Below are 14,140 nucleotides of genomic sequence, written 5' to 3'. Positions count from 1 at the left end.
TATAAACCAAGCAAGGAGGAGACATGCCCAGAAAACACTTTCCTTTTAGGAGTGTCTCTCCAACACCAAAAACTACAGTGTTTGTCTTTGCTGCTTCCAGGAATGTGCTTTAGGGAGACACAGAAACTCTTTGTGTTATAGTCTTAAATATCAGAATTGGGGACTGGCCCCTGGATATTTTTTGTAGAATTTAAAATGTAGTTCATTTTTTAAGTTCTTACTGCTGGGGCACCTGGGTGGCTCAGTCGGTTGGGCATTTGCCTTCGGTTTGGGTTGTGATCCCGGGGTCCTGGGATTGAGTGCCGTGTCAGGCTCCCTGCTCAGCGGGGAGTCTGCTTGTCCCTCTCTCCCTGCTCGTGCTCTCTCTCTCAAATAAATCTTCTTTTTTTTTTTTTTAAAGATTTTATTTATTTATCTGACAGACAGAGATCACAAGTAGGCAAAGAGGCAGGCAGAGAGAGAGAGGGGGGAGCAGGCTCCCTGCTGAGCAGAGAGCCTTATGTGGGGCTCTATCCCACGACACTGAGATCATGACCTGAGCCGAAAGCAGAGGCTTAACCCACTGAGCCACCCAGGCACCCCTCAAATAAATCTTTAAAAAAATATTCTTACTGCTTAGTTCATGATAGCAGCTTGGTAGTTTCATATAAATCACAAAATGTATATGCTATGGAGTTTAAGGAATCATTCCAAGAATGTATTCAATGCCTACAGGAACCTAAGCAACAGAAATAACCCACCTTTCATTACTACCCTTATGCACGCATTCATTTGTTCTAGGTGCTGGCCAAACATTGGTGCCACTCTGTCCCTTAGCCCCATGCAAACCAATCAAGCAATTTTCCAAATCAAATTTGTACAAAATCTAAGGGAGAAAAGCAGAGTATTACAATATTCAAACCAGGCCTTAATAAGGTCAATACTGCTTCCCACATTTTCAGTTTTCTAGTCTTTCCATCACTTACCCTAGGAGTCAAAAGTCTAAAACTCAACATTTTGTTTAAAAAAAAAAGTGTAGGCCTTCCATTAAAAGTTTCCTTTGGTGACTGTCTCAAGTTGGCACCCAATTCTGCTGAATGAAAGGGGGAAGCAGTTATGCCCTTCCATTATTGATATAAATCCCTAAGGTTTAGGAATGGGATGGTTTTCATTTCCTGTTAAAATTCACAAAAAGAAACTGGCATAAGATATTAGGTCAGCAAAGGGGTATTAAATCAAAGCAATTTTAACTATAAAATATGATAGAATTTTTTATATAGTAAAAGTTCAGGCTGTTATCAAGTGCCTTTTTTCCTCCGAATATCAATTTTGAAATACAAGTTCACTGCTGCTCGATAAACTCAAAGTAGGGGCTGAAATAAAGCACTGGTGTGTTGATGAGTTCAAGTCACCCTTGTCAGAATATTTCCATAAAAAGTCGCTGCTCCTTTGTGTCAACTTTGACTCTGGGACATAAAAAAAATGAATCCCTAGCATAAGGACAGTGTTTCCCCGGATGAACTGAAAAATGTGAATTTATTCTCTTCGAGTAGGGAGGGCTTCAAAAAATATCCTTCTGAAGATCAATGTTGTGTTGCAGTCATTCTGGCCCCTTCATTCTAACCCGGTTACAGCTGGTTTGTGGGCCCTTCAAGCAGAGGCTCTTTACTCGCACTATTCGAAACAGGACCCAGTTGCTGTCTATGCCAGTCACCCTCACTGTTGATCTTTCCCTCCCAGAGCTACTCGCATTCTCCTGTGGCCCATATGCTTTCAACCAGAGGGCAGTGAGAGAACTAGGTTTCATTTGGACATCCTATTATGACCTTGGGTATTCCCACACTTTCTGAAATGAGCCATGAGGTTCACTGCCTAAAGAAAAGCATGCTTTGGTAAATTCTTAAACTTAATGATATAAAAGTTCCAGCCCGGGTTTGGGATGGTGTAGCCAGGGACCTGCTCTTCTGGTGTTGTTAATGTGACCCTGTGGTCTACACAGCATCTGCAGCCCCGAGATGGACTCTTAGTTCCACTTGCTTTGGAGCAACATGACTGGCTGGCCCATGGGACCAACCAGGTCCAGAGTGGAAAATGGGGAAGTGACAGGGAGTCCAGGAAAGGGCCCAGGTGACTTTCATGTAAGCTTGTCTAGAGCACACTACCCAACTGGACAACAGTCATCTTGGTGCAAGGAAGACATGTTGATGCCGCATGTAGAGAACTGGTCAACTGACTGGGTTTGTTACAGATTTTGACCGGTTATTGGGTACCAGGTAGACACTGCTAGAGAAACTACAGAGCTTGATGAATCTATGTGAATCTTTTTAGAACCACAGGAATGAAAAGATACCAAATTTCAGCACCTAATAAAAGCATGTTCTTAGTTACTTGCATCTATAGGAAGGGGAATATTGCACTTTTTAAAAGACTTTAATTATTTATTTGAGAGAAAGAGAGAAAGGGTGAGCAGAGGGGTAGAGGGAGAGGGAGAAGCGGGCTTTTTGCTGAGCAGGGAGCCGGTTGTGGGGCACAATCCCACGACCTTGAGATCATGACCTGAGCTGAAAGGAGATGCTTAACCAACTGAGCCACCCAAGCACCCCAGGGGAAAATTGTATTTTGTCTATAATACTCCGTAAAATATAAAGTGGTTATGAAATTTAATCAGCCATGCTGGTTAGACTAGTTATAAAGCAGAGTTTCAACTTCCAAAAGGGAAAGAGAACTAAAAGTCCTCTGCACCCCACAGTGTTTGGTTTAGAGATGTTGGACAGAGACCAGAATGCAATTTTTTGTTATTTACAAAAAATTACAAGAAGCTCTAAAAATACATTTTACCAGATCTTAAGCTGCCATGGTTGTTTAGAGGCAAATGTCCACATAGAGTTTTATTTCAGCAAGGAAAATTTACAACCATCAAATCCAGCCAGTTGCAAATGTGGTTGGTGAATATATACAAGTACACTTCATGATCTTGTGGGAAAGGCTATCCAGAACTCAGAGAGGCCCTATCCAGACCACAGTTGTTTCTCCCCAGAAGCAACCTCAAAGTAAGAAAGCAGACTCGGTGGTATTAAATGTAGATCTCGTAACTTCTGGCAATTTTGTCTGAATGGATTCTACATGCAAAGAGAAAACACATTCTCTGAAACTACCTTCTGTTAGATTTGTGTTTTCCCATAACCTTTGTCCTTCTCCATAATATACAGGAATTTCTCTTTAGCTGTAGGTAGAGTTGCTCTCCTCTGACATTCACAAATATAAGTGCCACTGGAACTCACACACTGCTGGTAGAAATTAAAAATGGTGCAATCCTTTTAGAAAGAATTCTGGCAGTTCCCCAAAATGTTACACATAGAGTTCCCACATAACCAAGCGATTCCACTCCTCGGTATATATCCAACACAAATAACCACATATATACCCAAATAAAAACATACACACAAATGTTCACAGCAGTATTATTCAAAGTAGCCAAAAAGTGGAAACAACTGGGGCACCTGGGTGGCTTAGTCGTTAAGCATCTACCTTCGGCTCAGGTCATGATCCCAGGGTCCTGGGTTGAGCCCTGCATCAGGCTCCCTGCTCAGTGGGAAGCCTGATTCTCCCTCTCCCACTTCCTCTGCTTATGTGTCCTCTCTTGCTTGCTCTCTCTCTCTCTCTCTCTGTGTCAAATAAATAAATAAATAAATAAATAATTTTTTTAAAAAGTGGAAACAACTTGATATCCATCAACTGATGGATAAATAAAATGTGGTATGTGTACATAATGGAATATTAAATGGCAATAAAAAGGAACGAAATACTGATACCAGGAAAACCTTATGCTAACTGAAAGAAGTCAGTCACAAAAGACCTCCTAATGTATGCTCCCATATATATGAATGTCGAGAATAGACAAATTTATAGAGACAGAAAGTAAAGTGGAGTTTGCTTGAGACTAGAAGTTTGAAGGAGAAATGAGAGATGGGTAATGGGTTTCCTTTTGGGGTAATGAAAAAAATGTTCAAGAACTGGTTGTGGTGATGGCTGCCTGGGCTAGAAATGATCAGACTTCATGTTTTAAATTAGTGAATTTTATCATATGTGAATTATATCTCAGTAACAGATTGTTTTTTTTTTGTTGTTGTTGTTGTTTTTAACATATAAAGGCCAAGAGAAAAGGGCCCCTCCTCCCTGCCCTGCTGCAGACCTGCCAGTGGGCCACTCTCCCCAGCAGAGGCACAGGCCCTGACCCGCTCTTCTGGAGCTTCACAACTACCCCTCAGCTCTTACCCCTTCAATCAGTGTTGGAAGCCCACCTTCAACTTGGCCACCAGCCTTTCCTTTCCAAGCTTCTCATCATAATTTCTCTATACATTGTCTACCTTTGCTAATGTGTGAGTCAACCTGTCTGGATCTCACTTTTTTTTTTTTTTTTAAGATTTTATTTATTTATTCTACAGAGAGAGCGAGCACAGGCAGACAGAATGGCAGGCAGAGGCAGAGGGAGAAGCAGGCTCCCCGCCGAGCAAGGAGCCCGATGCGGGACTCGATCCCAGGAGGTTGGGATCATGACCCGAGCCGAAGGCAGCCGCCCAACCAACTGAGCCACCCAGGCGTACATTAGTTAGGTCAAAATCTCTTTGGTGATGATGACGATGGCTGATAGCTAATTTAAATCAGTAGCTACATGCAAAACACTGTTCTTACTATTATTAAGTATTAAAATGTTCAAATATTGCATAATTCAAACATTCAAATATTGTTAACTATTGTTGTTAAATTAAATTATTGTTAAATTTTACTTTAACCTATTTAAATCCTCAGGACAATTCTCCCAGGTAGGCACTCGTTTTAAAATACTATATATATATATATATATATATATATATGAAAGAGAGAGCTTAAGCAGGGGGAGCAGTAGAGGGAGAGAGAGAAGCAGAAACCCCGCTGAGCAGGAAGCCTGATGCAGGGCTCAACCCAGGACCCCAGGATCACGACCCAAACCCAAGGCAGATGCATAACCTACTGAGCCATCCAGGGGCCCCTTGTTTTGCCTTTCCAACTATAAGTCCAGTCTAACTCAGCTACAAGCATAACCTGCCATTAGGAAAAATACAAATCTAAGTTTCTATGTGCATATACCTTAACTTTTCATGACCTATAACATTTTGGTAGTTCATCTTGGTAACTCACCTTTCACCAAGGAAAACGTTGGATAGATTTATAAATGAGGGAAAGTCCAATGTGTTCATGACAGGATAGGCATGGATGGGAATAAGCAAAGTGTCATCTCCCTAAAATTAACAGAGGGAAAAAGTCAAGTTTACCATACTGGAAGCTCTAATTTTCAAAAATGAACTTGTAAGTACTTTCTTATGTTGTTTGCTATCACTAAAAAACATTTCCTTAAGAAACCTGAATGCTTACATATAACACCAGAAATATTGAGCTTTCCCAACTATAAACAAACTGTAGGAAATTTTAAGTACATTTCCTTGAAGTGATATTCACTATTATCCAGTAAAGCCAAAGATAACAATGTCTTCCTATAGATACCAAGACAGTAATCTACCTACTTCTATTTGAGAAAATTATAAGCAAACCTAGTCTGTAGGAGCCCAAAAGAAACAGAGAGCAATGAACCATAAACCATGAACTGACATTGGGCCCAGAGGGTTGCTGGCCATCCCGCTTCATGTTTGACCTCAAACAAAACCTCTCCAAGCCTTGTTTCTTCCTTTGCAAAATGGGAATACTTCTGCCTATATTTTTAAGGGAGGCCTGGGTGGTTCAGCCAGTTAAGCATCTGCTTTTAGCTCAGGTCATGATCCCAGGGTCCTGAGATACAGTCCTGCGTCAGGCACCCTGCTCAGCGGGGAGCCCTCTTCTTCCTCTCCCTCACCCCTTGCTCATACTCTCTCTCTCTCTCTAAAATGAATAAATAAAATCTTTTTTAAAAAAACTAAAGATTAAACAATTTTTAAAAACAAAATAAAGGTATTTTTAAGAATTAAGGCAGATGATGGCCTGAAAGAGATAAGAGCATTATCTGTGCAGAGTATTATATCAGCCTTATCCCTGAGTAGCAGGAGATGGGCCCTGGCCCTCTGTACCATGCCTGTCCTCAAGACTCATCTTCTTGGTGCGGGTGCTCCTGCTGAAAGCCATACCCTACCTTTGTTTTCAGTTTAGCTTTTCAATTTTCTTTTTAAAGATTGGAACTCATGGGTTACTAAGGTGTACTTTTAGTTCCCCTTAAGCCTTCTCGACTTGCAAGAACTGGACCTAGGGGAGCAAAGGGACATATGGGGGGGCCGCTAGAAGAGATGGATTGACAGCACATGGAGCTGGCCTTGGCTGGTGGCCACAGGATGAATTTGGTGACCTCGAAAAGGCTCAGAGGGACCCACACAGCCCAGCCATCTGGGGTCAGTCCACCAGGCTCCTATCTCCCTGCTGGCCCCCGGGGGCTGCCTCTGAGGACATTCCAACACAACACCATCTAGTCCCTGGGGTTCATAATCACAATTCGGGGATCTTGATCATAAGCTATTTGACAAAGGTTTTTTTTTTTTCTTTTTTTAATCAACTCTTACAGCTTCATGATAGAATTTCCAGGTCAGGGCAGGCTGGAAGCCTGAAGCAAATGATGTCTCATGGCTCTGCCCTGGTTCTTGGTTCTTGCTCTTGCACCCAGAACCCAAGTCACTGGACAAGGACCCTTCGTGCTACTCCCACTGGCTGCCCAAGGAACACACGCGCTGGGTGAGAAACCACACTTATTGCTCCATTTCCCTCTGTTCTTCCCTCAGAGTATAAGTTTTGACATCACCCTGTCCCTTACCCTCCAAAAAAACAATCTTAAGAAAACTTACCTTACAGTGAACCCGAATGCAATCATAATAGTATCGCCACTCATCTGGAGAAAACGTAACAGTGACAGTGAGGGACAAGCCGGGAACGAGGCGGTGTTCCTAAAAGACAAGCGGGCTGTGGTGGCGGCATACTACACATGCGTCCCAAGCAGACCCGCCACATGGAAAGTCACAATCCAAAGAGAGCGCCATGGAGAACAGGCAACAGGCCGTGCTTACCGTTTTCACATACTTGATCTGAAAGTATTTGGTTTGAGGGGGTAAAATATGCACATGTACGTCTTCATTGGAAATATTGACCAGATGCTGTGAGAGAAAGAGAAGTGCTTAGGGAAAACATTGTTTTAGCTAGCTGCATATCTCATCATCTTGTTCCTAAAGGAATTTGAGGAGACAAAATTTATTGTTTCACTTTTTAGAAGATTTGAAAGCATCATACACCATTTAAAGAATAGTAATACAAACACAGCACCACTTACAATTTTTTTTTGAAGTAGGTTCCACACCAAATGTGGGGCTTGAACTCACAACCCTGGGATCAAGAGTCACATGGTCTACCAACTGAGCTAGCCAAGTACCCTGAAAACAACACCCATTAAAGGATAATAAAGCATACCAAAGTGCCTTCTGCCCAGATTAGGGACTTTACTAGAACCTGCAGCCCCCAGACAGTAAACTCCTCTACACAGCTCTCATTCCCAATTCTGACCAGTTACCACGTGTGCCTTTTTGTTGAGCTCTGTTAACCTCAAAAACAAAACAAAACAAAAAAACCACCAGTTACTCTGCCAGCAAAAAGTGGGTTTATGCAGAATAACAGAGATTTGCAAACTAGGACAAGAAGGCTGTAGCAAAACCATAGACAAGTCCCAGACCAAGGGAGATGCAAGAGGGAACGGGGTGAGGACTATTTATAAACAAAAGTCCATTGGAGTAAACTGGGAATTTGAAGTGTAGGGACTTTTCACTGGTTGATTGTGACTGTTTCTCACTGGCTGGGCTTGGGCTGTTGCTAGGGGAGAAGGAAAATCTTCCTTCCTCTTGCTGGGGTCAGTGAAGTAGTACCTAAAGTACGCACTTGCAAGGTGTATCTCTTCCTACGGGGTCTGCAGTCACAGAGGAATAGCAGGGTGTGACAGCCTCCCGACTCCATTACGAACCAGGTTTCCTATCACTTATGAATTTTCACAACTCCATTTCATCCTCTGATCCAGCTAAAAAGTCAGCCACCCACCACCTCCCACAACTACTTCAAATTACATGCCACTGATCCTGGGGGCCCGGCAACACTACGGTGGTCAAAATGTCAGGAAAAAGAGTGTGGCTAAGGCAGCCTCCAATCCATGCCTGGGGCAAATGGAAAAGAAGTCGGAATTCAGGAAAGTCAGGAGTTCTCCGATGGTGACCAGAGAAGGCCCCCGCTGTGAGGCAGGACAACTTGCTTCATAAAATAACTGGGTGGCTAAATCTCTGCTCGAGATGGGACCAAGAACCTCGGGATCTGGGGATTGGGTCTTCACCTGGGCCAGGGGACAGTTAAGAGGCCTTTGTTTCCAAAGTCCAGACCAGAGGCTGGGCCTGTCATGGGGCTCATTGCCCAAGGCCTCATGGTCACTGAAGCCCTAAATTAAAATTCAGACATTACTTCCTGATGAGGTTACAGTGGTGTTTGGATTTGTTAAAAACTCTTGTTTGTCACCTGTGAACATTCCTAAAGTGACCCTATTTTATGCCCTGTCTTGACATATCTTTTCTTTTTTTTTTCAATATGCTATTAGCCTTAAAAAAAAAAAAATTCTCCAGGCTGTTCTGGACCTCCAAAGGGCCCTGCACAGGGGCAGTCTTGGTGAAGGTGTGGGCTCCTGGGGCTCTATGGACAAGATGGTCCTTCCAAGAGAGAGGGGGGAGGGGGGATAGGTATGGTGGGACCCAGGATGCCTGGGGCCTGTGCCCATCACACCCGGAATCCTGGGGTGGTGGGACCTGCCTGGGGAGGGTAGGTAGCCATAGAGCCCCAGGCCTGGAAGCCTTGACAAAGAACTCTGCCCCCATGCTTGTCATCAGGGGAGACCCTGGAGTTGGAAGCCTTGAGTGGAGAGTCCAGGAAGAACTGGGAACAGAAGCAGTTATATTGGCTGTCACTTAAAAAAAAATTTTTTTTTTAAATCCAGTAAGGACAGGGCAACAAACAAGGGTGTAGGGACTGCTTTTAATATGCATCCCAAGTGTGGTAAACCTTAGAAAAAATCAGTAATCTGCACTCCAGGAGTGCTTAGTAGACAATGTGGGAGCCTAATCCAGAATCCATACTCCAGAGGTTGTGACTCAGGCCATTTCAATCCTTCTCACCTGAACTGGCACTAGAGGGTCTACAATATCAGGACAGGTGTATTAACCAGAACTTTCATACAGGCATTCCTGCTTTTAAACAAAAGGGATCTGAGAATCCAGTGAGCCCAGAACCCAGGATCCTTTAGCATGACCTTCAAAAACCCAGGACTCCCTCGGGTCTTGTGTTTTGCACAGCACAAAAAAAATCCTGTCAGCTGGTTGAAAGGTAGGCTAATCCTATCAGTGGACCTACTAGATCTGCTGCCAGCAAAGTTTCCTTGCAAGGAGCTGTGGTTGGGCCTTCCTGGAGATGTCAAGTATGGTCATTCGTTTTTGCCTGCTTGCTAGTGAGTGTCATATGCACAGCAGAATTTCTTCTCGGACCTGTTTCATAGCCGCAGGTACACCTGGTAGCAAGGCTGCTGGGAGGGGACCTTTGGCTTCCACCTCCCATCAGGGTCAGGTTCTCAAAATCTACGTAATATGTAATCACTCGGTGGGTTTAGGTCAATTTTCAGCAAGCAGCGTCACGGGCTGGAGACCAGAGGTCTGTGCTCAAAGCTGCTGAGTGGGCTCAGGTGTTCCACTATCCCTGAAAGGTCCCAAGGGAGGAGATAGGCGCTGGCTCTCCTGAGACTGAAATACAGCCAGCACCTGTGGGTGAGGGCTGGGGCACATCCTAATTAAAAAAAATAAAAATAAAAATAAAGAAACCTGTCGCTTCCTCCAACCTGAGTGTGGCAGAGCAAATTCAAATATGCCCGCAACTCATTTTTATGTGAAGGATAAGCACTGGAATTCAGTAGGTAATATCTACATTGTCAAATGAATAAAAAATTACCAATTAGAAAATACTGAATTCATTTCTTTCTTTCTTTTTTAAAAATTTGACAGAGAGAGACACAGCGAGAGAGGGAAAACAGACAAGAGGAGTGGAAGAGGAAGTAGCTGGCTCCCAGCAGAGCAGGGAGCCCTATGCAGGGTTCGATTCCAGGACCCTGGGATCATTACCTGAGCCGAAGGCAGATGCTTAACCCACTGAGCCATCCAGGTGCCCCTAAATTCATTTTTTTTTTAAGATTTTATTTATTTATTTGATAGAGATCACAAGTAGGCAGAGGCAGGCAGAGAGAGAGGGGGAAGCAGGCTCCCTGCTGAGCAGAGAGCCCGATATGGGGCTCTATCCCAGGACGCTGGGATCATGACCTGAGCCGAAGGCAGAGGCTTAACCCACTGAGCCACCCAGGCGCCCCCTTGAATTCATTTCTTAAGGAATTAAACAACATAGGGGAGTGCCTGAGTGGCTCGGTGGGTTAAGCCTCTGACTCTTGATTTTAGCTAAGGTCATGACCTCAGGGTTGTGAGATTGAGAGCCTGGTGTTGGGCTCCACACTGGGCATGGATCCTGCTTAAGATTCTTGCTCTCCCTATCTATGCCTTTTTCCCACCACTTACTTCTCGCTTGTACCACTCTCTCTCTCAGAATAAATAAAAATAAAAATAAAGTAAAGGGGCACCTGAGCGGCTCAGTTGATTAAGCCTCTGACTCTTGATTTTGGATCAGGTTATGATTTTGGGGTCCTGGGATCAAGCAATGGATCTGGCGCCCCACTCAGCAAGGAGTCTGCTTGGGGGCTCTCCCCTCTCCTTCTGCTTCTCCCCATAACTGGCTTGTGCACGTGGTCTCTCTCTCTCTCTCTCTCTCTCTCTAAAATGGATAGATATATCATTAGAAATTTTTTTTAAAAAGAATCAAACAACATAGATTCCATTCATTATAATAAAAGATGTAATATTTGGCTATATGTTGGGGAGTGGTGTTAAAGATTGCAACAGGGAATTGAAAACTAATGCCATTATTTCAGAAAGCCTAAAGGAACTGTTAATTTCTAACAACTTTGTTTTAGGCTGGCAACATCAACACTGGTTGTCTTGTGAGAAACCTAATTATTTACTTAATAAATATAGTTTTCCAGACAAACAAAATCTTTCTGTGAGGAAAAAAGAATTTAAGAGGTCTTTGTTTTGAGAAACCTGGGAACCATTCTTTCAAATTTTAAAGTAAGTCAAAGCATTGATCTCACTATGAATCCAAGTAAAATGCTTTAAATCCTATAACCAGATCTGGATCAATCTCGAATGTTAATGAACAATTTATTGTGGTTTTTAAACCCACATTCAATCATTCCATTCTTGGGCAATTTGCATAGTTTCCTGTAGCAAAACCAAGATAAAAGCAGAGCTGGATTTTCCCCTTTCTTTGGCAAGAATCTCAAGGTAATTGCCTTAGGCTTCCGCTTAACTTTGCTAGTGGAAACAGGAGGCTGGCCCTCCCAAGATCTCCCGGAATGTTATTAAGATGAAATCATTTTGTACTTTTATCTGTGCCTGTTTGTCTTCATGTCTGAAAGAAGCAGTATGATTATATAGACTTTACACTGTATTTACTTGGGAGTGTGTGAGTCTTCACCAAGTCACTCTCTTCCAATGAAGTGAACTCAGTGTCATTCACAAGTGTTTACTGAGTAACTTCTATGTGTTAGGCATTGTGCTGTATCAAAGAGATGGTCTCTGTTCTTCAACAGAATGAAGCTTTTATCTCCCTCCCCAAACCCTACAATCCAGGTAAACTAGATTGTACACTAGTGACCAAATAAGGAGCATGCACCCTGGACCTCTCTCAATGTCTTCCTCTATGCCCTGAATATCTTCTTCCCAGTTCTCTTTCCTTTTGGGCTATCTCAAGTGGCTTCTCCTCCCACAAGCTTTTCCTTTCTTTGTTTTTAAAATATTTTTAAGTAATCTCTACACCCAATGTGGGACTCAAACCTATAACCCAGAGATCAAGAGTACCATGCTCTACTGACTAAGCCAGCTGGAAGTTTCCATAAGCTCTCCCCCCCCATATTGTTAATTATTAGAGAAATGCAAATAAAGCATGCAAATAAAAAAATACAAATAAAATAGTGAATTGAGCAGATGGCTTCTCCTCTGCTGTCCTGCCTGCCACTCCCTTGTGGTGCATTCAATAAGCTTCTATCACCTTAAAAAAACAAACAAACAGTGAGTTGAATGGTGGCCTTAAGAAGGTATGTTCACATCCTAATACCTAGCCCCTGTGAATGTGACCTTATTTGGGAAAATGATCATTACAGATGTTATTAAGTTAAGGACCTTGAGATGAGATCTTCCTGAATTATCCAGGTAGGCCTTAGTCCAGTGATGTATCCTTTTAAAAGAGGAGAAGTCACAGAGCCAGAGAAGGTATATGAAGGTAGAGGTAAAGAGTGGAGTTACATACACACAAGCCAAGGAACACCTGCCAGAAGCTGCCAGAAGCAAACAGATTCTCCCCAAGCACCTCTGGAGGGAGCACAGCTCTGCATACACCTTGATTTTGGACTTTGTCCTCCAGAATAAATTTCTATTTTTTTTAAGACCTTCAATTTTTGGTTATTTGTTATAGCAGCCCAAAAAAACTAATATACCGACAACCCAACAATTCTACTCCTTGGTATATATCTAAGAGAAATGAACATCTGTCACATAAAAATACGTACAGGAATGTTCCTAACAGTGTTATTCATAATAGCCTCAAAGTTGACATCTAAATGTCCACCAACTGATGAATGGATAAACAAAATGTGGTAGAGACGTACAATGGAATAGTATTCAGTTACAAAGAGGAATGAGGTACTGATAGGTGCTACAAGGTGGATGAGCCTGGGAAACAACACTAAATGGAGGAAGCCAGTCACAAAGACTACGTTGTGTTACATGATTCCATTTACATGAACAATCCAGAATAGTTAAATCTATGCCAACAGAAAGCAGATGAGCAGTTGCCTGGGGTAGGGGTAGACTGGGTGGGGAAATAAGAGGAGTGAGGGAACTGGAGGGTAGGGAGTGAATTATTTATTCCTATATTCATTATAAACATGAACAATTATGAAAGATAATTATTTTAGATCTACCCTATCATCATGGAGATAGCAAACCTAACACCAGAAAAAGTAGGCTCCGGAACCACTTCCTAACCTTGGTCTTTGATGCTCTGTTCTAAGAAGTGCATGCTTGTAGGTTGACCAGCAGATTGCCTAATAGACTGGTTTTCAAACCTTACCCTCTTTCTGAGAGGAAACGCTTAGCACCTAACAGATTTCTCTCTGGGTTTATTCTCTCTCTACCCACTTCGAAGCGCTAGGATGCATGGAAATGGCATCCTCTGTTGGGGACTACTTGATAGAAACCTAACTTTACCTCCCTACAGCTTTAGCATTTGTCAGCTTCCCCCTGCCCTCTAAAAGTAGAGACTTTTGTGGTTGCTGGTGACAGAGCCAGAGGCGGAACGTCGTATACAAAGCTGGAGTCTCAGAGGGCTCATGAGGAGGGAGGCTGCCTCTGCCCCCCTCCAACCACGCATAGAGGTCATTTGGCTCAGACCCAGAGCCCAGCAGGGATAGTTCTGAGACACCTGCTCAGTGTGACTTTAGGGGACTGAAGTGAAGTCATCGAGGTTATAGAGCTTAAATGTTCAGGTCCTGGGCTCCCGGGGGGCTCAGTTGGTCTGACTCAGTCAGTGTCTGACTCTTGATTTCATCTCAGGTCATGAAGTCAGGGTTGACAGGCTATGGGCTGGATGTGGAATCTGCTTAAGATTCTTTCTTCCTCTCCCTCAGTCCCTCCCCATCCCTTTAAAAAAAAAAAAAATTTCAGGTCCCTCTAAGCATAGGAGTTAGGAATGCTGGAGCCACCCCAGGCCCACCCAGTCTGAACCCGCAGGTCAATGAGGGGACCCTTCCCTGGTGGGCTATAGTTCATCCTTTCAACTGCCCCTCCTGGAGCCGTCCAGTAGAATGGACCCTTGCCACCCAGACCTGGCTTGAATCTCTCTGGCCAGAATGGCTGATTTAGGCATGAGCACTGGACCCAAGCACGTGAAACAGAATGCTCACTGAAGCCTCCTAGGA

At 43.3% G+C, this 14,140-nt stretch overlaps 1 protein-coding gene across 1 annotated transcript in view; it reads right to left on the bottom strand.

Annotated features, from left to right (window-relative positions):
- The window catches only part of CFAP221 (cilia and flagella associated protein 221), an 84,983-nt gene that overhangs the window by 66,237 nt on the left and 4,606 nt on the right, over positions 1–14,140 (bottom strand). Inside the window, exons 4-6 of the mRNA XM_044242623.1 lie at positions 7,059–7,145; positions 6,840–6,938; positions 5,158–5,258 (exon numbers count right to left, since the gene is read on the bottom strand). Coding sequence (XP_044098558.1) covers positions 5,158–5,258; positions 6,840–6,938; positions 7,059–7,145 — 287 coding nt within the window. The remainder of the gene's footprint in view (positions 1–5,157; positions 5,259–6,839; positions 6,939–7,058; positions 7,146–14,140) is intronic.

The sequence above is a fragment of the Neovison vison genome, chromosome 3 (assembly GCF_020171115.1).
Source record: "Neovison vison isolate M4711 chromosome 3, ASM_NN_V1, whole genome shotgun sequence".
Lineage (NCBI taxonomy): Eukaryota > Metazoa > Chordata > Mammalia > Carnivora > Mustelidae > Neogale > Neogale vison.
The sequence above is the reverse complement of the archived record's forward strand: the minus strand, read 5'-3'. Positions and strand labels throughout refer to the sequence as shown.